General features: G+C 38.4%; 2 protein-coding genes and 7 non-coding genes across 10 annotated transcripts; 6 read left to right on the forward strand and 3 right to left on the reverse strand.

Moving 5' to 3' along the window:
- Positions 1 to 184: 184 nt before the first annotated feature.
- On the reverse strand, positions 185 to 256 carry Trnac-gca (transfer RNA cysteine (anticodon GCA)). The gene has a single exon. It is a non-coding gene; the product is annotated as a tRNA-Cys (tRNA).
- A 440-nt stretch (positions 257 to 696) lies between these two features.
- On the forward strand, positions 697 to 767 carry Trnag-gcc (transfer RNA glycine (anticodon GCC)). The gene has a single exon. It is a non-coding gene; the product is annotated as a tRNA-Gly (tRNA).
- Positions 768 to 2,958: 2,191 nt separating this feature from the next.
- Trnag-gcc (transfer RNA glycine (anticodon GCC)) lies at positions 2,959 to 3,029 on the forward strand. Its single transcript has one exon. It is a non-coding gene; the product is annotated as a tRNA-Gly (tRNA).
- A 1,038-nt stretch (positions 3,030 to 4,067) lies between these two features.
- Trnag-gcc (transfer RNA glycine (anticodon GCC)) lies at positions 4,068 to 4,138 on the forward strand. The gene has a single exon. It is a non-coding gene; the product is annotated as a tRNA-Gly (tRNA).
- A 220-nt stretch (positions 4,139 to 4,358) lies between these two features.
- On the reverse strand, positions 4,359 to 4,430 carry Trnac-gca (transfer RNA cysteine (anticodon GCA)). The gene has a single exon. It is a non-coding gene; the product is annotated as a tRNA-Cys (tRNA).
- Positions 4,431 to 4,811: 381 nt separating this feature from the next.
- On the forward strand, positions 4,812 to 4,882 carry Trnag-gcc (transfer RNA glycine (anticodon GCC)). The gene has a single exon. It is a non-coding gene; the product is annotated as a tRNA-Gly (tRNA).
- Positions 4,883 to 5,355: 473 nt separating this feature from the next.
- Positions 5,356 to 5,426, forward strand: Trnag-gcc (transfer RNA glycine (anticodon GCC)). Its single transcript has one exon. It is a non-coding gene; the product is annotated as a tRNA-Gly (tRNA).
- Positions 5,427 to 9,496: 4,070 nt separating this feature from the next.
- Positions 9,497 to 14,194, forward strand: LOC144660811 (uncharacterized). Its single transcript, XM_078521538.1, has 6 exons — positions 9,497 to 9,630; positions 10,869 to 10,890; positions 11,609 to 11,782; positions 12,553 to 12,675; positions 13,555 to 13,628; positions 13,944 to 14,194. The coding sequence occupies exons 1-5, from the start codon at positions 9,550 to 9,552 to the stop codon at positions 13,620 to 13,622; spliced, it is 468 nt and encodes a 155-aa protein (XP_078377664.1). The 5' UTR covers positions 9,497 to 9,549; the 3' UTR covers positions 13,623 to 13,628; positions 13,944 to 14,194.
- A 131-nt stretch (positions 14,195 to 14,325) lies between these two features.
- LOC144660046 (uncharacterized) lies at positions 14,326 to 23,065 on the reverse strand. Of its 2 annotated transcripts, none has more exons than XM_078520601.1 (8): positions 22,790 to 23,065; positions 21,390 to 21,478; positions 20,744 to 20,771; positions 20,267 to 20,575; positions 18,606 to 18,821; positions 16,531 to 16,707; positions 15,098 to 15,255; positions 14,326 to 14,478 (listed from the first exon to the last, which is right to left on the reverse strand). In XM_078520601.1, the coding sequence occupies exons 2-7, from the start codon at positions 21,450 to 21,452 to the stop codon at positions 15,110 to 15,112; spliced, it is 939 nt and encodes a 312-aa protein (XP_078376727.1). In that variant the 5' UTR covers positions 21,453 to 21,478; positions 22,790 to 23,065; the 3' UTR covers positions 14,326 to 14,478; positions 15,098 to 15,109. The 2 variants fall into 2 exon arrangements, with proteins under 2 accessions (XP_078376727.1, XP_078376725.1); XM_078520599.1 differs by having other exon boundaries at positions 14,326 to 14,482; positions 15,100 to 15,255; positions 22,790 to 23,061.

A 23,065-nucleotide genomic window follows, 5' to 3' on the forward strand; every position in this document is an offset into this window, starting at 1 on the left:
CTCATTTCCATTTCAGAATGCAGATCTATCGATCATGACAACTTAAACACAACTAAATTTCATTTCAACTCACGCGCGACAAATATGTAGCAAAGACCCGTGGAATTGCAACAAACTGCATGACCTAGCCCCTGTAAAAAGGTGAAGTTATTTTTTTAAAAAAAATTGGATTGATTAAAACTTAAGGGGGCAACCGGGTTTGAACCGGTGACCTCTCGATCTGCAGTCGAATGCTCTACCACTGAGCTATACCCCCCCTCACACTTAGTGGAAATTTTTTTAACGTACAATGACTACCCGCATTGAACAAGAACTTCTGTTTACTTCCCTCTACGTTAATATCGTCTATATAATTATAGTCCTACCCAGATATTTAACATTATGGCATTGTAAAATAAAGTTCGACAATAAAAAAATACAATAGATCTCGTAGTGTATTTCGTGAATAATTCACCGAGTTGATAGCATTCTAAAAATTTAGGTACACTTTTAAAATTCCGTTAGGCTGGCGATCAGTATCACACGTGGTCACCTGCATGCAGAAATGCCGAAATGCCGGCGCGAATTCTCAACAACTGGAATCACATGTACATTTTACAGTCAGTACAAAAAATGGAAAACATTTTCCTTTATTTTGAAACACTGGCTTATATGAATAAGAATTCTTTTGAAACAAATTAGAGTCTCAGCCAAGAAGCACTGGTGGTTCAGTGGTAGAATTCTCGCCTGCCACGCGGGAGGCCCGGGTTCTATTCCCGGCCAGTGCAAAATCTTCGATTTTACTAAACGTTCCAAAAGTCCCCTGCCCAACACTCTTTTTTGAGACCCTCTCTAACAGGAAAAAATCCTATGTTCACTTTCTGCTTCTAGAATTTTTACATTGTTAATAAACATACAGACGTGGACATGAATTCAGTCTTTATATGAATGCTATGGAACGTGTTCCAAAACAATAAAACGGCGGCCATGTCGGTGTACCAAGTCTTTTCTTATGTACTAAACGCTTCTTTTTGTTGAAAATATGACGCGCAGCGGAGTATTTTTGACGAAATTCAAGGTGTTTGGAGAGCCAATGAAACAATGTTTCGAGTGTTTGATATATCTTCTTAATCGAAAGAAAAACTACTAAAAAATCTAAAAATCTGTGCTAATTAAGACCGGGAATCCGAACTTCCTTTATGGTTATGATTTATTTTTGTTTTGTTTAACGTGATGAATTATTAATGAATTAAAGGAGGCTCACAATAGTTTTACGGTCGCCTGAGGCCTGGGTCGAAACCTCGCGAATCACGCGCGTCACTCGCGGGATTTTTCAGCCATGAAAAAGAAAAACAAACATGGCGGCGCGTAAATTTTTTGTCGAAGTCTATTTTTATCCAGTTTTCAGAGAAAATCGCGTTTTCACGACATTTTTAGCCGCAAAGAGTCTTTATTGTTACTATTAGCTGAAGAAAAAAATGTTTGTCGATCAGCATACGTGGTGCCGAGGAGAAAATTTTATGTATACGCTGCGATCGATCGTGTAGACCCCGGAGTGGACTTCCAACCAAACCTACGAAATTCCCGAAACTAAAGCATGCAATACACGTTTACTTCTCTATCTTTCCTTAAGCGGCCTTGTCTGTGGCTTTAGTTTACTGCATTTATTAACGGCACTTCGATTTACATGCCAACTTAAAGCGAGCAAGCGACTCTTCTAAGGAAATCGAGGGCATTGACCAGCGGACAACGTTTACGCATGCGAAAGATGGGATCTTGTAAAGGCCAGATTTTAAAACGCGCGTGGATCACGCGTGGCTTTTCTTGAAACGCGAAGTAATTTAACTAGGCTTTTATAGATTGTGCTCCTAAAAGTGGCATATTATGCTACTAGCAGTGCTCAAAATTTTGCCAAATTATGCAAAAATTATGCCAGAATTCCCAAATTATGCTTCTGATTTCCGAAATTATGCTCACAAAATGACGTAGATTCTATACATAGAGGTGCGCAATAACGACACCAAATTATGATGTTTTTTAAATAAACTGTTGTTGTAAATTTATTTGTGTTTATGGCAGTTTATCACGGCCGTCAGCTGTCCAAATTAGCTGCTCGCATCTCTAAACCGTTTGTAAAATGCCTCCAACGACTTAACAATCACAATTGTATAGCTAAAACACGCATTGCAAGAACAAACTACCTAAATTTCATTTATTTCTGTAGAAAGTACACCATATTTACTACATTTTATGAATTTATGCTCCAAAAAGTGCTAAAAATTGCTAATTATGCCGTGGCAGTGCTCGTTTCACAAATTATGCTTTTTAGCTCCAATTATGCCAAAAATTATGCTAGCACAATCTATAAAAGCCTAAATTTAACTGAAAAACAAGTCCGGTGACCCCACTTTTTTATTTCAAAATTAGGTAATGTGGCCTGAGAGAAAACTACAGGTGAAATTTAAAAAAATTCTCTGGACCGGATTTTTAGCCAGTCAAAAATTACGGTTTTGAGTAATTACATAAAATCTGCTCCAGAGAATTTTTTTAAACTCTTTATAATTGCTGCCCTTTTAATGTAGAATTGGATAAGATTCAGAAAAATAGGGGTCACCGAGTTAATTTTTGCGCTATTACCGTTAGAAGCTCCATGATGGCTCCCATTTACACCCATATCCTGTTGCTATGGTAACAGGTGATGACGTCATATGATTATATTTCGGTTCACTGACGATCGAACTAGTAGCTATTCCCAAGAAATTGTAAAAAGAAATGTTATTTTGTTTTATTGAATCCTTTAAATGTAAAAGTGCTAAAAAACCTTAAAACTATTGTGAGCCCCCTTAAGAATACATGTTTTTAATTCCCATCTTGAAAGTGGAAATGGAAATGGATATCATGCTAAATTTAAAGCATGGGAAACTAACTCCCGCTTTACACTTAACATATCTTTACTTAGTTTCCAAATAATTTCAACAAGCACTGGTGGTTCAGTGGTAGAATTCTCGCCTGCCACGCGGGAGGCCCGGGTTCGATTCCCGGCCAGTGCAAGAGCCTACATTTTTCGAACATTTTGCTAGTATTGTAACGGATCCTTTTGTAAAAAAAGAAAGAAAGAAAGAAAGGATATAACAGAAATGTTGAGACGAAAAATGAATAGCCAAGGAATCCTTTTAAACTACCTAACGCTGAAGCTTGCAGATCCCGAAGTTGATTCTGCCTTGTCCCAGTCCGCTCTAAACACGTTACACAATTTTCTTACTATAGGGGACTAAGGATGAGTCAGCTTTACAGCAGTCCCCTCATCTGGTCAAAGAGTAATTTGTGTAGTCATGGAAACAAACAGATAAAGGTGGATGTTTTCCTTTTCCACCCTGCTCGAAATAAAGGACTCTTTGGAACGATACAAAAAGTGAAGTGTAGACAGCTTTTAATACATTTGTGGTCTTAACCGAGTTTCAGCCAAAAGGAACTTTAATTTGTTACACCGGGTCTAAACGTGTTCCACGTTAACTATGATTCGTGTTGTAAAAAGGAAACTAACAACTTAGTCTATGCCTGGTGTTAGCTTATTACCTTAATTTAGCTACAAACCAAGTCCTAACCTTGACTGCAAAAACTTATCGGTCGATGAAACCATTGTCAATGTGATGTTACATGGGACGATTTTTAACGCAACATCGATGCTTTAAAAATCACAGCGCAAAATAATGCGAATACTGTCCCGTATCTGAGGTCTTCTACAGTCAGTACACAAAGTCGTGTACGGGTGATATATTAGGACGTGACATGATGTATATAAGGGACCGTTTAAGGATCAGTATACGTCAGGCTAGGCCAAGAAAATAGAAGGGTCTTATAGACCTGTAGCAGGATTCCTTTTTCGTCAGTAAACATGTCAGTGTACATCGGGTATACTGAAGGAAGCATGGAGTGTACGGAAGTGGCGTCAATTAGAAAAGATCGTGATAAAAGCTTGTGATCATGAGTCGCACGCAAGGCTGGAGGAATAGTTTTGTTTGTTCTGCTGAACACTGTCATGAATGAAGAAGATATTTTCTCTAAGTAATAACACCTCAGTCTATCAAGCACTGGTGGTTCAGTGGTAGAATTCTCGCCTGCCACGCGGGAGGCCCGGGTGCGATTCCCGGCCAGTGCAAGGTTTATTTTGCTTTTTATTTTGTATTAATTAATTTGCAATTAAAGCTATGAATATTCCTTTGAATACTTATCAGCTATTGCGGTGTTTATCAATTTTGCCTGACCACTGATGTCAGCACCCCGTCGTGACGTATTACAATTAGGAGCGTGAAAAATCATGAATTGTCAGCCTTTTAAAATAATTTTTTCCTTTTTGAAATTTGATAATCGATTACTAAAGGGGGCAACCGGGTTTGAACCGGTGACCTCTCGATCTGCAGTCGAATGCTCTACCACTGAGCTATGCCCCCTGCACACTTGATGCACAATGGCTTCCAGCATTTAACATGAACTTCTATATACTTCCTACTTCGTTAGAAACGTCTGTCGTTATTATTGTCCTATCTAGATATATTTCATTAATTATATGACATTGTAAAATTAAGTTTGATATTTAATAAAAACAAAAGCGCTCGTAGTATATATTTAGTGAACAAAATTTAAAATTCCTTAGGCTAGCGATGATCACCTACATGCAGACATGGAAATGGGCGCAAATCCTCAACAACTGGAATCACACGTACATGTTACAGTCAGTAAAAAAATGGAAAATATTTTCCTTATTGTTGAAACACTGGCTTAAAAGAAGAGAGGTCTTAGCTTCTAAAACAAAATTAAATGTCAGCTATGGAGCACTGGTGGTTCAGTGGTAGAATTCTCGCCTGCCACGCGGGAGGCCCGGGTTCGATTCCCGGCCAGTGCAAAATCTTATTTTACTAAACGTTCCAATAATCTCCAGCTTAACACTCTTATTGATACCCTTTCTAACAGGAAAAATATTTTAAGGTTCACTATCTGCTTCTAGAGTTATCTGCCCACCACATTGAGTTGTATTTCTTCAGACGTGGACACGAAAAGTAGTCAGTTAATTTTTATTACTTTGTCGGTTGTCAGTTCTTTTTTTCGCCCTTCGTCGCTAGTCGGGTATGAATTGAAATAATTAAAGGGGCCTCTCATGTCGGTAGTCAGTTAAAATTAAATTATTTTAATTTGTCGGTTGTCAGTTATATTTTTCGCCCTTTGTCTCTGGTCGGTTAACCCCAATCAGATCTTTTATTTAGTCCCCATCGTAAAAGTGGAAATGGAAATTGATATCATGTTAAATTTAAAGCATGGGAAATAAATTCGCGCTTTATACTTAACATATCTTTACTTAGTTTTCGAAAAATTCAACTAGCACTGGTGGTTCAGTGGTAGAATTCTCGCCTGCCACGCGGGAGGCCCGGGTTCGATTCCCGGCCAGTGCAAGAGTTTACATTTTGCTAGAATTGTTACGGATCCTTTCGTAAAAAAAAAATACAGAAATGCAATTCGCTATTTTCACGATCCCATAATACATCTTGTTTACCCCCCAAATTTTTTGCATAAGCATTGTTTTCAATTTCTCTTGGGACGATTGTACGTCATTGTAAATCCCAAGAGAAATTGAAAACCGGTGAGGGTAAAAGGCGGAATGAGTTTGCGGAATGGCATGTGGCATGACTTGCGGAATGGCATAATTATGCGGAATGTAATTTACGCGGAATGACGTATTGACATAAATTATACTGAAGAGCGCGCCAATTTTTAAATAGCAGCCGCTTTATTAAATACTGCGGGCTTAGTGATGACAATCGATTGAAGATAGCATAGAGTCTTTGACTTCATGTATGATGTTCTTCACGGATTCAACGAAAATATTCCGGCGGCCAGTGTTTCCCCAATGCTAAGGCTTTCCCATTCTGTGGACGGTTTATCGCTTTTTTAGTCAAAAGATAAAACAGCGACGGAAAAGCATCCGACCGTAGATCTTTTTACGAACCGAAAAATGCCTCGGATACATCTTTGTATTAATATTCATGTAGCGGTTACCATTTACACGCGACCCTTTAATACTGTAAGTTAAACAAAACATCGAGACGGAAAGCCGAGTTTTGGCGGATGTTATCTCAGCCTCAGTAAGTACAGGGTACAAAGCAGAGAGATTACGAACACTACAGCGTATTTGTTAGAAGTCTTCTAGCCTTGCTTTTCGTTAGTCTCCTTCGCAGCCGCTCGGGCTGAAATCACGCAACGCTCCCAGTTCGGCCCGAGTGCCGGGCTCCGAAGGAGACTAGCTTTTCGCCTGCCATTATGAAGACTATATAAACTCAGTGGAAGACTTGAACATAAACTTAAAAAGCGGCAACCGACCGAACGAGTAGAGCGAAACTTCCATATAGTGACTATAGTCACTGCACGGTAAAAACAAGCTATATCGTATTTCAGATCTAGCTCGCATTGCAGATTTACCGATAAGGAATCCGGCGAGTAATTATCACTGCCTACTTGTTGGCTTTCTCTTACGAAAAGAAAATCATTCGCTAAATATACATTTTATTTTACCGCAAAGATCACGAGACGCACAACGATAAAATCCACTGCGGTGTAAATAGTGTCACACCAGCGGAGAAGCCGTGTCACGATCTTTTCATCGCTGTAATAAAAAGCTAGAAATATACCAAAAGTAGTTGTCTTCAATGAAGCCACTACCTTTTTCCCACCAAGCAAGTTTTCATTTAGAAAGAAACGATTCCTGGAACAAGGCAGTGACACGGTCACACATTATTTCGCAGGCGACTAACAACACGTCACTTGCTTTCATTTATTTAAATGCGTTGTCTTTTTAAAAACTTCTCTTCAAATGGGTTGAAATTGACAGTTGTGTGTCTTGCCTTGAAGTACGTAGCTTTAGAACGAATATCGTTCTGTATTTTGAGGCAAATAGACGAGAGATTTCATTCACGTTTACAGAACTGCTCACACTGTACTCAGCCAACGCCAGCTAGTCGAAAATTCAAGTCCTCGGAAGCGTCACGGCAAATATAGCAAAAGTAATTTCTCTGGTACTGTTCGGCGTAAATCGTTGATTTCAACGGGGAAATGATCTTTACAACGATGTTCAATGGAAGTTTCCTCGTCCAGCAGTATTTAACAAGGCGGCTTCTTTTTTAAAATTTGGCGCGCTTTTTGGTATAATTTATATCAATGAATCATTCCGCGTAAATTACATTCCGCATAATTATGCCATTCCGCAACTCATGCCACATGCCATTCCGCAAACTCATTCCGCTTTTTACCCTCACCGATTGAAAACAATGCTTATGCAAAAATTTAGGGGGGTAAACAAGATGTATTATGGGAGCGGTGAAAACAGCGAATAACAAAAAAATGTAGAGACAAAAAAATTAATGGCCAAGGAAAGAACGAGTGTGACTTTTTTTTTTAACTAAAGCCGAAGTTTGCAGTTACCGAGGTTGAATTCTGCCGTCATTCTGCCTTGTTCCCAGTCCACTCTAAACACGTTACACAATTTCCTTACTTTAGGGGACTAAGGATGAGTCAGGGATTGAATGTCAGCAGATCCTTAAGCTTCTTCCGGTCAAAGAATTTGTGTAGTCATGGAAACTAACAGATAAAGGATTATGTTTCTCTTTTTAACCCTGCTCGAATTGAAAGTTCCAAGTGTTGGGGACTCTTTGGGCCGATATTTAAAGTCTTAAAACGAAGTCCTGACAGCGTTTAAGGAATTCGTGGTCTTAACCGGGTTTCACCCAACTTTATTGCCCACGTCACGGGTCTATGACGTGTTCCACGTGAACTGTGAATCGCGCTGTAAAAAGAAAACTAACAACTTAGGCTTCGCCTAGTGCTAGCTTATTACCTTATTTTAGCCGCAAACCATGTCTTAACTTAGACTTGCTCCAAGTCGACCTCGTCGCGAGCAACCAACCAAAGAAAAAAAATTAAAAGGACTTTGTGAAAGTCTTATCTTAACCCAGACTGCGTTCGGACTAATTGGTCGTTAAATTGGAGACGAGACGATTTAAAGCGACGATTTTTAACGCAACATCGATGCTTTAGAACTAAATTTTGTTGTAATTTGGCGCACTGAATGATTTTTAACGGCAATATTTTGTTGCTCCAACGTAAAACTCCTTTCAAAACCTGCAACATACTAGATATGTTGAGTGTTGAAAATCGACTAGTTCAACATATACAGTTGCCCCCTAAAATTTGCCTCGTGTAACATCACGTTTACTGGACTTCCATACAGCCGAGTGTGTTCTCTGTGCAAGATGCTCTTAATGTATTTTGTGCGAATATCGTCAATTAAAAGGAAGGCCAGTAGACTGAGAGCTTGTAACAGACATCACTTCATTCAGTTGTTTGATATGTAGTAAATGTGCAGCGAAACTCTTTGACTGTAAGAAACAGGAAAGATTTTTCGATATTAACGCAGCTAATGATATTTCTAAAAGTAATAACATACAGAGAAATGTCTGCAAGAAGCAAATGTGTAGTACGCGGATTACAGACAGTCTTGGATCTGTTTAAACAGTCATTTGACACTAGGCTTTATTTGTTAGTTAACTTTGACGTACTTTTTCGTATTAATAATGATAATAGGTCGTCACTGTTTTGAATCATTATTACTTTTTATTTTTACCCTTCTATGACGCACATGAGGCGGTGTGAATGATTTTGAAACAAGCATTTAATCGACTGCAAGTAAACTGGAGCTCAATATGAATTTAAGGTCTCCTTGGAAACGTGCGCCGGCCTTACTTTTCATCTCAATTAAATTAAAATTTGCCTGTTGAGCGTAAGGTTTTCACAAAAAAGGAAGGGCAGCAAATCAAACAATCGTAAAGGAAAAGTCACACCTTATCACGATTAAACAAAAACCGACTAATCAAAATAAATATATCCAAAACAAAATACGCGATTCGTGTATTTTTTCTCTGTAGTTAGATAATTATCCAATGCATTGAAAACCAATATCGAAAATAATATATTTTGATCAAATGTTCATTTGTGACAAGTAAGCTAAAAGTAATTTAGAAAACCAAACTTAAACTAATATACACATATTTTAGTCGGGACAAAGCTTTTTGGAAACACTTTATATTAAGAACATCGATACTCTGTAGTTATATCCATTTTCAGTTTCCAAGTTTTAATCAGTTTCAATATTTGATATTTAGAACCGGATTTAAGAGAACAATTGGATAATAACAAAACCAGAATTCTGATGGATTTGATTTCCTAAGAACTCTTTCAGAATTTCCGCCTTTTAGATTTTAATTAACGAAAAGTGAAATCACGCAAAAGGATTAGATTTACTCAAAGCGAAATTAATTATCGCAGTTTATCTAACTATTTAAACCGCTGTTTAACAACATCAAAGGAAATTAATTCCGGTCATCGAAGCTGTCTTTTAATATGATCGACATTGTACAATAAAGAGAGATTGTAATTAGAAATTCTATATATCTATCATTCTGATCATTTAAAAACGAGTTAGCGCGAAGTACCTCTTCACAATTGTATCTGAGTTTGACGGCCAACATGAAGCTCCCGTTTGCCATCGTTTTGTTGTTTTCCAGCATTGCAGTTTACTCAACGTTTGCTGGAAGAATCTCAGACAAGGTTTGTTAACTCTCTTTCGTTCTTTTACTTATTGCTATGCCAATCAACCATACGACAAGCGGAACTTAACAAGGAAGGTTAAAAAAGGGATACGACATCATTGTTTTGACTCCTATATTGTTTAAAGGTCTTGTGATAGAACTGAAATCGATTTTAGCTTTTACATTGGTCCATATGTAAACTTTAATTTATCTTGCTTTATTCTTTTTTAGCAACGAAACGTCTAGAGAATCAAGAAAGAAAGCTTTTGGCTTTTTATAAGTTTCAGTTCAAATCACCGAAAAGCCAATATTTTTGGCGGGCTTTGTTCGATCAATTAAAAACAATTAGTTACTCGAAACCGCAGGCTGAAAGGACTGAAGCATATATAACAGAACAATAGGATGGGAAATAATGGTCTCGCGGTGTGTTTCACCAAATAAATGACAGAAGATAAGATAAAAATGATCAAAAAATTGGCAAGTCTTTTTTCAGGCGCGTTTATGGTTGTTTATTGACTTTATTGCTTAAGGATTCTTTTGTATAGGCAAGGCCTTTTTTCAGCGTTTTGGCATTCCTGCTAGTTGAGATCAAAAATTAAAAAGCAAGAATTAATGATTAAAACAACTGAGTTGTCACAGTCGTATAGAAAAAAGAAACAACAAAAAAATCCGAATTCAGTTTCAGTTTTGTGGAAGAGACGAAATATGATCTCCATACAAGCTATACATCTTTGAAATAGGGGCTACTTGACTAACCTCAATGTAATATCGACCTACAATCGTCATGGCAACCCGAAGGTAACCTTCATCTTTCATAAGTGAGGTTTGCAAATGAATGTCGTAAAATTATAATCAAAATAATCAACTGCAAAGGGCTCGTGCGGACATGGAGTAGCACGTTGACTCAGAACAACAGCACGCGACTTGCCGAAAAGGTGCGTAAAAGAGGCCTAATTAAAAGCAATCTTAAGGTTTTTGACACGCTGTTGTAGCATACCGTAAACAAATTCCGGTTATAAACCCACCTCTGCAGGATGACAGTACTGAACATGACTAAATGTTTCTTTATTATGAGTTTTAACTTAAAAACGTATTTTGATCAACACTGACGTGGCTCGTTTCAAAGCAAAATTTTTATTCCGCTTATAAGCCCACCCAGAACCCTTAAGAAGTTGTATAAACTCAGGGCTTATAACCGGAATTTTATGGTATGCGGTCTTTAACATGATTTCATTTATTCTTTTTTTTCTCCTCTAGATCAGGGAAAAGAGATCATACGGTGAGTAGTGAAAGATAAATGAAGAGTTATTTTTTCGATACAAAACGAGACCGACATGGATACATTTTTGTCGAGATACGTTCCGCAGCGCGGTTGTGCAGGCAATTTTCCCACACTGACATTTTTAAAACTGACATTACGAGGGATACGGTTACTGTCGTCGATTGATAAGAAGTACGGATGGACATAATAATAATGATAGTTGGTTAGAACACCCAACCGGTATATATATCTGGGAGGTCATGGGTTCGATTCCCGTCAGGGACTCAGTTGTTTTCTTTGTCCCACGTATTACAATAGAAAAATACAAAAGGAAATACCAAAGAACGGGTGCTGTTTGTTATAATTTACAATTTTACACTTCACAAACATTTAGCTTAAAAAAAACTTTAAAACTTGTTTCCAATTTTTTTGATACCCCACCATATCGTACGAATCTTCCCGGAGATCTGCAAAAAAAGACTTCCCGAAAAATTGATTGTATCCGCAAAAAAAAAAATTGCGCTGTTACGATGACCAACGGGAAAAGTACTTTAATGTGGCTTTGTATACATTTTGTTCAAAAAGTAGGATTTTAAGTTGCGCTACTTGCTAGGAATCCCATAAAAAACGCTTAAGTATCAGGAACGTTAATCTTTCTACAATATATCGGAAAACCTCCCTTCTTATTAGCCATGGGTTTTCATTTATCACTACTGGGTTTATCTCTTTAATGCAGAATACAATTGTGAAGAAAAGGTGTTTTCAAGCAGTCCAATATGTAACAAGAAAACATGTCCAGATGGAATACATGGAAGACCTGAATTCGTGTATTATCACTGCAATAAACTTCCAGTTCGCTGCCCAATGAAAGAAAAGGACGAAGCAGCGACGTGCTGCCCTGAAAAATGCGGTAAGGAATGATAAGGAACACAAAATAAACAACTGTAAACCAACCAATCAACCAACCAACAAACCATTCGTATTAACTAACCAACCTACTAATCAAACAGCCAATCGAATCAACCAACTAAATAGCTAACCAAATAAGCAACCAATGAACACTACTGTTCACAGAATCGATTACTCTTTAACTTCTGAGAGTTGAGGAAACATATCGTCATTCTATTCCCAAAATAATTTTGTGGAAATCTCTTGCTGTTTCCGCGTAGCAATCACTTTTCTCCACCAGCAATCGAATCTCACTCGCCGCCATGTTTTTCACTTTGCTGCCGTGAAGCGCACTCGACCTAGTCCGACTCCGCATCACGCATCGCCCAATTTTTGTATCCCCATTCCCGCTCCTTTTTTGAATTCCCTTTTTTTTTTTCTCTTTTTTTCCCCCCCCCCTTTTTTTTTTTTTAAAAATTTTTTTTTTTTTTCCAAGCTTAAAGCGTGTTGCACCGCCCTTCCTTTTTAGCGCCGTGCCTCAATTCAACACCAAGAAAATGCCTCCAAAAAGTTTGCAAATGGGATGATGAAAAGTAAGTAAGGGAGCACTTTAAAATATTTTAGGGATACACATTTCACGTAACAACATTAATAAATGCAACTGTAACAAAACGAAATGGAAAAAAGAAAATTACATATGCCTGCGTTTGCTGCGAGTAACTATTCTGTTTCAAACTCCCATTCCATTTAATTTATAATTACCTTTTATTTTCTGTCTGTATATTTTAAAAGTCTGCGGTGATGGCAAGACCAAGTACGGACCTGGAGAAACATTCAAAGTTGTTAGAGACCGCGAGCAGTGGGAATGCAAATGTGGTGAGGACGAAGTGCCAAAATGTGAACCTATCTTTACTGGTAAGTGTCAGGATTTTTTTTTTTTACTACATTTAATGTTTTCCATTAGATACTTACATACATCCTAGATGCTAATTTCCAAACATGCTGTCACCGGTATCTGTCTTAAATCCAGTTTTGCATAGTTCAAGCTGAACAATAATCTGAATCCGAGAAAAGTGGTTTTATTGTGCTCAAAATGCTGATGGGCTTATTTACCGGGGTGGGGACAGCGGTATTAACAAGGGGCAACAGTTATAATTCAAGCCAAAACTATCTCATCCAACCTTCCGTGTCCGCTAGTCAGTCAGTCAGTCAGTCAGTCAGCCAGTCAGTCAGTCAGTCAGTCAGTCGGACAGTCAGTGGACAGTCAGTCAGTCAGTCAGTCAGTCAGTCAGTCAGTCAGTCAGTCAGGAAGGCAGAAAGGCAGGAAGGCAGCCAGACAGGCAGTCAGTCAGTCAGTCAGTCAGTTAGTCCGTCAGTAAGTCAGTCCGTAGTCGGTCAGTCAGTCAGCCAGTCAGTCAGTCAGTCAGTCAGTCAGTTAGTCAGGCAGGCAGGCAGGCAGGCAGGCAGGCAGGAGGAGGCAGGCAGGCACGCAGGCAATCAGTCAGTCAGTTAGTCGGTCGGTCAGTCAGAAATAAAAAATAAAATTTGTTGATTAATTAAATAAATTATGTAGATAAAATAGTTAAAGTATTTAATTATCTAAAGTATGTATCTTTTTTTATGTATAACACGTACAACGCTAAATATTAAGATAGTCTAGCCAATATGCTAATATTGTCGATAATTCAACGCTTATTTAAGCTGCACTTCCCATTTTGACAGATGGGAACAATAAATAAAATATAATGATATTCTACCCTCGAGTGATTTTATAATTGTGTGGTCATTCCTTAGTTCCACCAAAGGAGCCGCCCAGGCCCCCACCAGTGTTTCCTCCACCCGGACTATTCCCGCCCCAATGAGACGCGGTAAGTAAGAGCCTGGAAACTTAAAATAATAGAGCACATGTGTAATAGTTTAATATTGAAGCAAAAAATAAAACCTAAAGAAAGCTGCTTCTCGCTATAAGTTTAGTACTTCCCTTTGTATTTTTTTTTATTTTGTTTGTGAGAATGTGCACAATACAATTTATTTTATTGTTGATTCCTATTTCTGACTGCTCGAGCCCAAATCATGACAATTTGTGAACTGAATTGCGTGCGGTCAACAAGCTCGCATAATAATTATTTGCACTTAAAAAAGGTAGACTTATTTTTTGCTAAAACATCTTTTCTTTCTCGCAGGAGAAACCTCGGTGGATCGATTTCTGGCGATTTGACGTCTTCAGCTAAAATTATAATTATAGCCGTAGATCTAGAGTTATAGCTTGACACAAAATAGATGTCATTTTATTTTATGGTGAATAGGATGAAAATTAAAATTAGTAAATAGTGGTCAATAAATGGTTCTGTTATGATAAGGTTTGCAAGTGGTACAGTCATGGTTAATTAACAGAACTATACAACTACATTAAACATGATGTGAATGCCTACAAGTGTAGTGTGACGTGTTAATTAACTACCAGTAAGAGTCATTCTACGGAGTGGGTGGAAGGGGCAGGGGGTGGGGGTTGGGTTGTCAGAGGTAGGGCCCTCAATCAAAAACACACAAAATTTCAAAACTTAATGGCTTAAATATTGTTATTTTATTTTTTCATAGTCAAACGAGATTGCTCCCTGGAATAATATTGTTTTCTTCAAACATCGACGCACATAGTATATGATTACAATAATGTATAAGTCTTCTGTTCCACTGGACTGGTGCATTTTTTACAAAACCGTTTCTGCAAATGAAAAACAAAAAATTGTTAAAACATGCATGAAACACAAAAAATCCTGGACGTAACTAAAAGGCTGGTAGAAAGAATGATGATAAAATTGATAGATAGTATTAGAAAGCTGCACAAGAGGGCTGCACGTTAAATCGTAAAACACCATATCAGTATCGAGACTCTGAAAATCTTGCTCGTGCTCATTCAGAGTTAATGAAAGCTGGGCACCAAAAACATTTCGACAACATCTTCTCTTCTCCTCCCCTCACTTGAGCCCTCAATGGCTTCAGAATGTTCTACCACGAAGTTGCAGCAACCGTGACAGCAACAAAAAACATCTACAGCAATTACCAACAACAACAATAATAAATAATAAAGATGGTAAATTTCAAGCTCGGTGGTATTAAAAATAGTGAAGAAATTAATCAACATGACACGAGCGTGGGACAAAGAAAAAATCTGAGTCCCCGACGGGAATCGAACCCATGGCCTCCCAGATACCGTTTGGGCGCTCTAACCAACTGAGCTACGAGAGACTCGTTGTGAGCAGGGCCATTTTACTAGGTTGATATATGACACAATAATAACAGTAATAGCATAAACGTTTACTGCACTGAATAGTAACAGACCTGTTTGTTTTTAGTTGCTCCTTTTGCCCCTATGCTTCATCTTCAGACCACGTTTCTGGTTGCCAGGGAAACCAGGGAATGGCGGGAATTTCGGAGCAGGTCTAGTAGTGGCTTCAGGGATTGTAAAGGAGGCTTCTGTGACAGGCGCGCCAGGGTCTGGAGAGAGAAAAAATAAAAAATAAATGACGAGTTTAAAGATAGTGGGTAATACCCTAGTATACGACAGGAAAAATTAAAGATACAATTAAAGGAACCAATAACGTTGAAAAATGCAAACAAAACAAAATTTAAAAATCCATCAAGCTTGCGGCAGATGTGAGCGTCTTTGGAAACTTTTTTATTGGTTACTTTCGATCTTGAATTTAGAGCAGCTTAGAGCGGTTCCCGACGGTTTCGGTTCAATTGGCTTTCACGAAAGTTGTTTTAAAGTTACATTTTTTGAATGCAATTTAAAATGATGATGCTTTGCCGCAAAGAATGGGATCTGTAGAGTGTACACAGTGTAGAGGAGTCGATAGTATGCACATTATTCCTGTCTATGAAAAATAACTTTGAATCGAACAGAGTAAGTAAGTTGTTTAGCTGTTACTTTATATTCGTGATAAGTCCACTTAAACCCGTGAAATACGTTTCCTTGTCTGGCAGCTAAATGGCAGCTCCATCAAAAAACGTTTTGTATTCACAAATCTTCGTCACTTCCTATTTTCAAAAGTCATTGAAAATGCTATAAATACCCAGCGCTCCTACCCACAGGAGGCCCTCACATCAGATAAAAGGATCTTAGGGTCTTTGTTTCGAATTGGCCATGTTGAATTCCTTATACGCGGTCAGCAAGTTTTGGTGGTCTGAAGCCGAATAAATTATACGCGGTCAGCTCCCCAGCTTTAAGAAACCAAGATGGCGGCCCCTCGAACTCAACGATCGATCTCAACCACTTAACGAAAAAAAATAGGGGACTGTGAACAGCCTTGAACAAGGCTGGAAACGGATTTACCTGAAAACCAATTAGCCATGTTCAAAACGAGCAGGGGACTGGGTACGAATATTCAATATCGATTGCACTGAAAAACTGGGTCTGTCATCTGAAAGAGCATCCAAAAATTAGTAACTCAACCAAATTTGAGAGTTATTGGTTTAAACGCATAGGTATGGTTCACTTTTAGAAATTGCTAAAATAAGAGAGCTTAGTGTGGATTGGAGGGACAGCTGTCCATCCAGCCATACTAAGCTCTCTTATTTTAACGATTTTTAAAAGAGTTCCATGCCTTTGCGTTTTAACCAATAACTCTCAAACTTGGTTGAGTTACTAATTTTTGGATGCTCTTTCAGATGACAGGCCCAGTTTTTCAGTGCAATCGATATTGAATATTCGTACCCAGTCCCCTGCTCGTTTTGAACATGGCTAATTGAACCTGCAACATATATACTTACTGCACAATGGACAACATTTCCCAGGCTCGTAAACTGGATTCGGGCAGTCCGCCTGACAGTGTACTTGCTCGCACTTTGGTTCGTTTTTGACGCATGTGCACTCAAAACATTCACCTATATTCGGTCTGGCAACCCAAGTCTGACCATCTTTGTATTGAGTGTTTTTGTGATAACAAGCTGAAAGAAATAAACGCTATAAAGTTAAAAGCTACCCCAGCGATACACCATCCCAGCCGCCGAAGAAATGATATTAACCCTCGGACGTACAAGCAAACTCATACCCCCATCATCGTACAAGGAGGGGGGTGGATGGAACCCCTCCCCGGAGTTTTCGTTATATTTAGGCGTAGCGGAATTATTTTGTTCTGAGAAGAAAGCCCTTAGCTTACTCTACAAGTTGACATAATTTTATTTGGCTGTGACGTCAAAATAACGGAAATTGATGCAAAATCAAGCTAGAATGCTTATGAAATGTAAAAAAAAAAAACAAATCTTACACTTCTGTTTTAAAAAACTGGAAAAAATCAAGAAAAATGTTAAAAATGACGATTTTTGGCAAGACCTGCTTGTATTTATGACGTTGCCATGGCAACGTCATATACCATGGACACATGGTTGACATATCAAAATTTTCGCAAAGGATGAATGAACAACTACCCAAAGTTTCAGCATTGTAGGGTAAATGTTTTTTTCAAAATTGGAAAAAAACCTTACGGGGTGGCATCCCCCCCCCCCCCTTGTACGTCCGAGGGTTAAAAAATTGTAAACAAGTAAAGGCAGTGAGCAACACTTTAGCGAACTACTTGAGTTGTAAAACTTGTTTTATTTATTCTTTAGGGAAATAAACAATACAACCAAGTATACCTGTATGTATACCTAAACGCAATAGCAATTATGCATTTTACGTCAGACTGGCTAGTTTCACCACCAAGCCTCGCTTTCGAAGTATAAACTTGTAAATATTATCATGAACGAATTCCAAAAGCAGCAAAAATGAAAAGAATGCCCTCGTGAAAACTGCATAATGATGGAGGAGAAAGGTTGAGAATAATTTGCGTTAACGAGGCTTGGTGGTGAATTTTAAGCATAGGAAGTTATCATGCATAAGGCCTGTTCTACATTCTGCAGAAAACCCACCTACGGATTTGCGTATACAAGACACTCGGTAATGCGTCTAGGAAACAGGCGAAAAATATTTAAGGTGTGACATATTATGAGTGTGATATAATTATTTTGGGCCCACAGTTCCAACGCGCTAAACACGGGCTCCAGATGATATTTGTGTTTAGTCAAAAGTTTCCACACTAGGACAAAAATAACATCATGCTTACGGAAAAACAAATTTAATTTCTTTCTAGAGGCATGCATCTATAAGTATTTTTGCTTCATAAAATTCAATGCGAGGATTTTAAAAAGAGTTTATACAAGACTATGTTAATTTTCCCGGGTTTTCGTTCTGTGGCCCCATCTGGTGGCGGTGTTTTACATTTCAATAGCAACCAACTAGGAGTATAGTAAAAACCCACGAGGAAGAACCTAATTTTTAAGAACCTGTTAGGCTTAATTAAATTTGTCAGTTAGAGACAAATTTAAGCCTAACGGGTTTTTAAAAATTTGGTTCTTCCTCGTGGGTTTTTACCTGATGATATTTTTGTCTTACTGATGGAAACTTTTTGACTAAACATAAATAAACCTGAATGGAAACGATCGAGGCACTGTTGGAGTCAGAAATAAAGTACCCTGTCTAAGACCACAACACCAACACCCCGGACAGAGCCCGACCCACGACAGCTCGATCCTGAGTCCAGCGCGTTGCTCATATCACGCAGTGGGTATCTCTCTAGACCCTCGCTGCGTTTTCAGGGAACAAGGGAATATAGCTATAAAATAATTGGGAACAAGGGAACAAAAAAAAAACAAAGCTTGGTTCTGATATTTTAGGGAACAGGAGTCAGAAAGTTGTCAAAATACTTTCAAGGAAGAAGGGAACACAGGGGAGTTTTTGGGGGAACAAGGGAACATAACCCCCCCCCCCCCGTAGGAGGGGCTCATCCTTACTCGTGAAATAAACTTACCACACGTAGGGCAGCATTTTCCCTGTGGCGCGGGGTTTATCCTCTCACAGGAAACTTTAGAGAACAAATCACATTTGATTGTGCTCGGACAACTTGTAGCGCCTTGATTGCATGAACATGATTGACAGGTTATGTTGACGTCGTTCTGTATCGGGTTCTGAGGAATGTAAAACGGCTCTCCATCTTTATACGTGAAACCGTTGACTTCACAATCAGCTGTAGAATTGATAAAATAACAAGTTAGTATTATTTTATAAGACATAAATTATAAAATTTTATAAATGATAAAAATTTTATAAATGATAAAACTTTATTAATTCTCCCAATCAAGGCTTTCCAGTCCTAATGAACAGAATTAAGTAGATAAATACAAACATTTGATAAAATACCTAAACACATGTACAATAGCCCTTAAGAAATATTGGATAAAAGCATAAAAATTTTGTCTCCTATTTAAAAAAAGAGAATTTCTCTCAGTAATTAGCCTCCTGGGCAACTCCTCTTTGGCTCAATCACGCGTTCCTTCCCCAAGACGTGACGAGTCCAAAGAACGTCTGCGTAAGAAGCTACCCAAGAATGTGCGAAAATTAAACTATCTAAACCACGTTTGTGCGCTAGTTGATTCGTTTAACGTCCGCACAGCATGCACGTTTAAGCATAAATTGGACGCTCGATTAAGAGAAGCAAAAGGCGAGTTAGAGAAAATGCAGGCGTACTCCTTCAACGCGAGCGCCACGCCCTATGTTTCTTCGCAGCAGGAAGGTATGTCGAGTCACAACCAATCAAATATGAGATGAAACCACAATAGTAAGGCGCAAGCCGTTGGCTTTTCTAATTTCGTCTTAGAGTTGATTCAACTTCTCAGACGTAACAGTTTGGCGTTTTCTCCAAAATGGCTCAATTTCTTTTTGTTTTGAGTTTTTGTAGAGATCGATGTCCAGCCTGTGTTGTTTTGCCCAAGCAGTAGATATTGTTGGATCTAATACCCGGTGCACAGTTTTGGTTTATTAATTAGGTACAAAGGAATCTCTCATAGGAGTTTTGCGTGTTAGCCATCATTTGCATTTTTGTTCAATTTTCAACGTCGTTCGTAGTTACCGTGTGTTCACCGTTATTTTCCAACAATCGCATATTTCTGCAGTCCAGCCTGTTTATCAGAGTAGCTCCCGGCCACAGCGCCGATTGTAGTTTGTGGGTTCGCTTGTTTTCACCACTGCTTGTAATTTATTATTCCATAGATTTTGTTTATTTTTATTTCAGCTGTTTTACTCATCATGTCAATTTCCACCCATCCTACATGTATCTCAAGCCCGAGTGAATAACTGAGTGTTTATCATTGACTGCTGATTCTGGCTGCGAAAGGATTCGTTAATGAGAGTTACAGGTAAACTTGACACAGAGGTGAGAGCGCTCGCCTCCCCCGCGTTATATGTGCGCTGAGTTTGTTGTTCGTTGTCGTTCTTTTTTGGGATTCTCCAGTTTTCCACGAAGTTTGTAAGAGGTCTGCGTCTCAGATGAGCTTAAGTAATCACTATTTTGTTTGTGTTCGTCTGCTAGGCAAGCTAGTACGACAGTTGTTAGACCGTTAATTACGTCCGACGGACCTTCGTTTAACAAAGTTGAGTTAGTTATTAAAAAATAAGCGAAAAGCAGTTACTTACAAATGAGTTCGTACACAGCGTTGGTCCAAGCCCCTCCTACTCCTAAGAAGCAGTTGCTCGATTCTTTGTAGATATCGTACTGTGATCCTTTGCCACCTCCCCAACACTCTTTATAGAACTGTACACCAAATAAAGAGACGCCGCTTCTGTTACGCGCATGCGCAGCGCATACATCAATCACTTTTTTCAAGTTATATCCTTCAACTTTCCAGTTAACGTACTGTTTGGCGTTATATAAGCGCTCGGGGAGGGCTCGAGGCGATGACCTGTCTCTGTAACAGCCAAGATATTTGTAACGAAATCCACCTTCTGTAAATTAGGAAAGCATTGCCAGCGTTTTAGTGGCAAACAAAGGGAAAAAAGATTACAAAATAACGGTAAAATTGCAAAAATGAATGAAAAGAAAAAAGCTTAAGCCCTAAACGGACTAACAAAAGAAGGATTTTTCCTTAAGTTTTTGTTTTATACATTCCTTACCAGGACTTGTTAAAATGTCTTCAGCGGCCTGCAAATTTAATGCGCAATAACAGATATTAGTAGAAACTCAGCTGTGTTCTAATGGAAATCCGCGAATCTGATTGGTTCTCCCACTGACATCGCCGAAGAAAACAGTCGCGCGCCGCGAGCCTTAAGCGGTAATTTGATTTTGTCTTCAAAGTGCAAGGTTTTGGACTCAACGAGTTCACAAAACAATAGACACCGCCCCGCTGAGGAGCACTCGGCTGCGCCCGTGACTATTTGCTCATAGAAGGGCTCGTAGTCTAATTGTTAATTAGAAGACACCCAACGTGTTTTTTCGAAAATCCTTGAATCTGATTGATACAGTTCTTCCATTGTTGTCCATTAACAATTAGACTGCAAGCTCGAGGTTTCTTCTATCGTATTAAATATACTAAAAATAAAAAATCGAACGACCTTCTCGCACAATTCTCGGTTATTAAAGATAGAAAACGAGTTTTAGTATTTTCGTGGCCTAGTTTCAGCGAAAATGTTTCAAGTCTCTAAGTGACATAATTAAACCCTACTATTTATTAGCCTGACCCAGATAATGATTCGGAAACATTATATTGGTAAAAGCGACTGAATAGTACTTAAATTCGGTGCAGACAGAATGCTTCCTTACCTGTACTTCCATAAAGGTTACGCACGCTATCACAAGAACCACTGCTTTTATCATAAAGTCCATCGTGAAGTTGTTAACTTGCTATGGTCCTGACGGACCCCAAAAAAAAAAAAGAAAAAAAGGCAACGAAAAGGTAAGCTTCGCATTATGCAAGTGATGAAATTAAAAAAAAAAGTTTTACTATGACAGCGATGAATTGTAAAGAAAATCTGCAAAAATACAGGGGAAACTAGGATGGGCTAGCATTCTATTCACATAATAGCTGTACGAGGCCCTGTTAGAGGCTTTAGGAATAAGGGATAATGAAAATCAAAATAATAGGGATAACAGCTTTGGTAACTTTGGGAGTAAGGGATAACTGCCCTCACAATTATTGGGATAAGGGATAACGCTCACTCCCCTCCTTCACAGTAAAATAAAGGGCCTCCTACACTTTACCGTGAGAGACCGGAATTTACGCGCGGACACTGATACCTTGTCAGAGTCTCGCGTCTCTAGGATATTACTTATTCACTCGATATCAACGGATTCTTATTTCATGCAGTATCAAATATTATCTAGCATCTTTCTATAGCAGTGCTTGCAGCTGCGCACACTCGCCTGCCCCCTCGCAGTCAATATCTACTGTTTATTTTGTAAATCTACTATTACGCGCATTCTTCTTAAACAAACTATCAGTGATTTTTCACATAAGCCTCGAAATTGAATTTCTCCTAGATAAATAAACATCTTAATCTTTGGAAAATTAAGTCAAAAACTTTAATATCAAAATGCTCTTAATATCTTGGTAAGAAAACCAATGTGCTAGAAACAAAAAGTACCGCGATTACTGCAGCAAAATCCTGAACTCGGACAAGTTATGATTTCGAAAAAAATAGCTGAATCTGATTGAGAAGTGTAAGCGAGAAGCTTTTTCCTTCTAAAATACCACTAATATATTTATGTCTGCAATAACTTATTTTGAAGTCTGTAAATGTACAAATCGAAAAAGAAAGACGACGACAAAATTGATTAAAATTACTTTTCGATAAAACTTGTGCTCATTTAATTAGCGTCATTTTCATGCTCCTTTTTATAGTCACGCTTGAAAAAAAAGATTGATTTCTTTAAAACTTTTATCATTGCCCCCGGAACGATTAACTATTGAACAATTAACTGTTTTATCAAATCGTTCTCAGCATTAAATATCATTTTGATGATATCTGTCTATCAAGTGAGTCTTTCTGACGAAATATAGCATGATAAATTTTGCATTAACTGAAAAACTCGGAAAAAGATCCCATCTTCCCATCTGGAACTCGGATTTTTTCCCCGAGTTTTTCAGTTAATGCAAAATTTATCATGATGATCGATATCTGTAACAGGATGATTGCATGCCGTAAAGGTGATAGCCAACTTACCTAATTTTGTCCTTCGCAGCAGCTCTTGACCGGCTTCTCTCGGCGCAAACTGTGTTCGTTCTTCGCGTGCGGAGAGTCCTATCTTAACACAGTAGCCGAGCTACCACATTCACTAGTTAAGTATGTTCAATAGTAAAAAATAGACCTTTTGATTCGTATTTACCTTTACGCAATTTTTGATTCAACAAAGTGCCTCCTTTGCCAACAATGTCCAATCGACTTAATTAACGAGATCTAATTTTGAACCTGAAAGAGGAGCGGGCTTTTGCACAAATT

Source organism: Oculina patagonica, chromosome 7, assembly GCF_052425735.1.
Source record: "Oculina patagonica isolate OP01 chromosome 7, crgOcupat, whole genome shotgun sequence".
In the NCBI taxonomy this organism is placed as follows: Eukaryota; Metazoa; Cnidaria; class Anthozoa; order Scleractinia; family Oculinidae; genus Oculina; species Oculina patagonica.

Coding starts and splice junctions, on each gene's coding strand:
- LOC144660811 (XM_078521538.1), top strand. CDS start 9,550: ATGAAGCTCCCGTTTGCCATCGTTTTGTTGTTTTCCAGCATTGCAGTT. Junction 10,891..11,608: donor CAGGGAAAAGAGATCATACG/GTGAGTAGTGAA, acceptor TCTTTAATGCAG/AATACAATTGTGAAGAAAAG. Junction 12,676..13,554: donor ATGTGAACCTATCTTTACTG/GTAAGTGTCAGG, acceptor GTCATTCCTTAG/TTCCACCAAAGGAGCCGCCC.
- LOC144660046 (XM_078520601.1), bottom strand. CDS start 21,452: ATGGACTTTATGATAAAAGCAGTGGTTCTTGTGATAGCGTGCGTAACC. Junction 18,822..20,266: donor CGCTGTGTACGAACTCATTT/GTAAGTAACTGC, acceptor TCAATTCTACAG/CTGATTGTGAAGTCAACGGT. Junction 15,256..16,530: donor GAAATGTTGTCCATTGTGCA/GTAAGTATATAT, acceptor TTCTCTCTCCAG/ACCCTGGCGCGCCTGTCACA.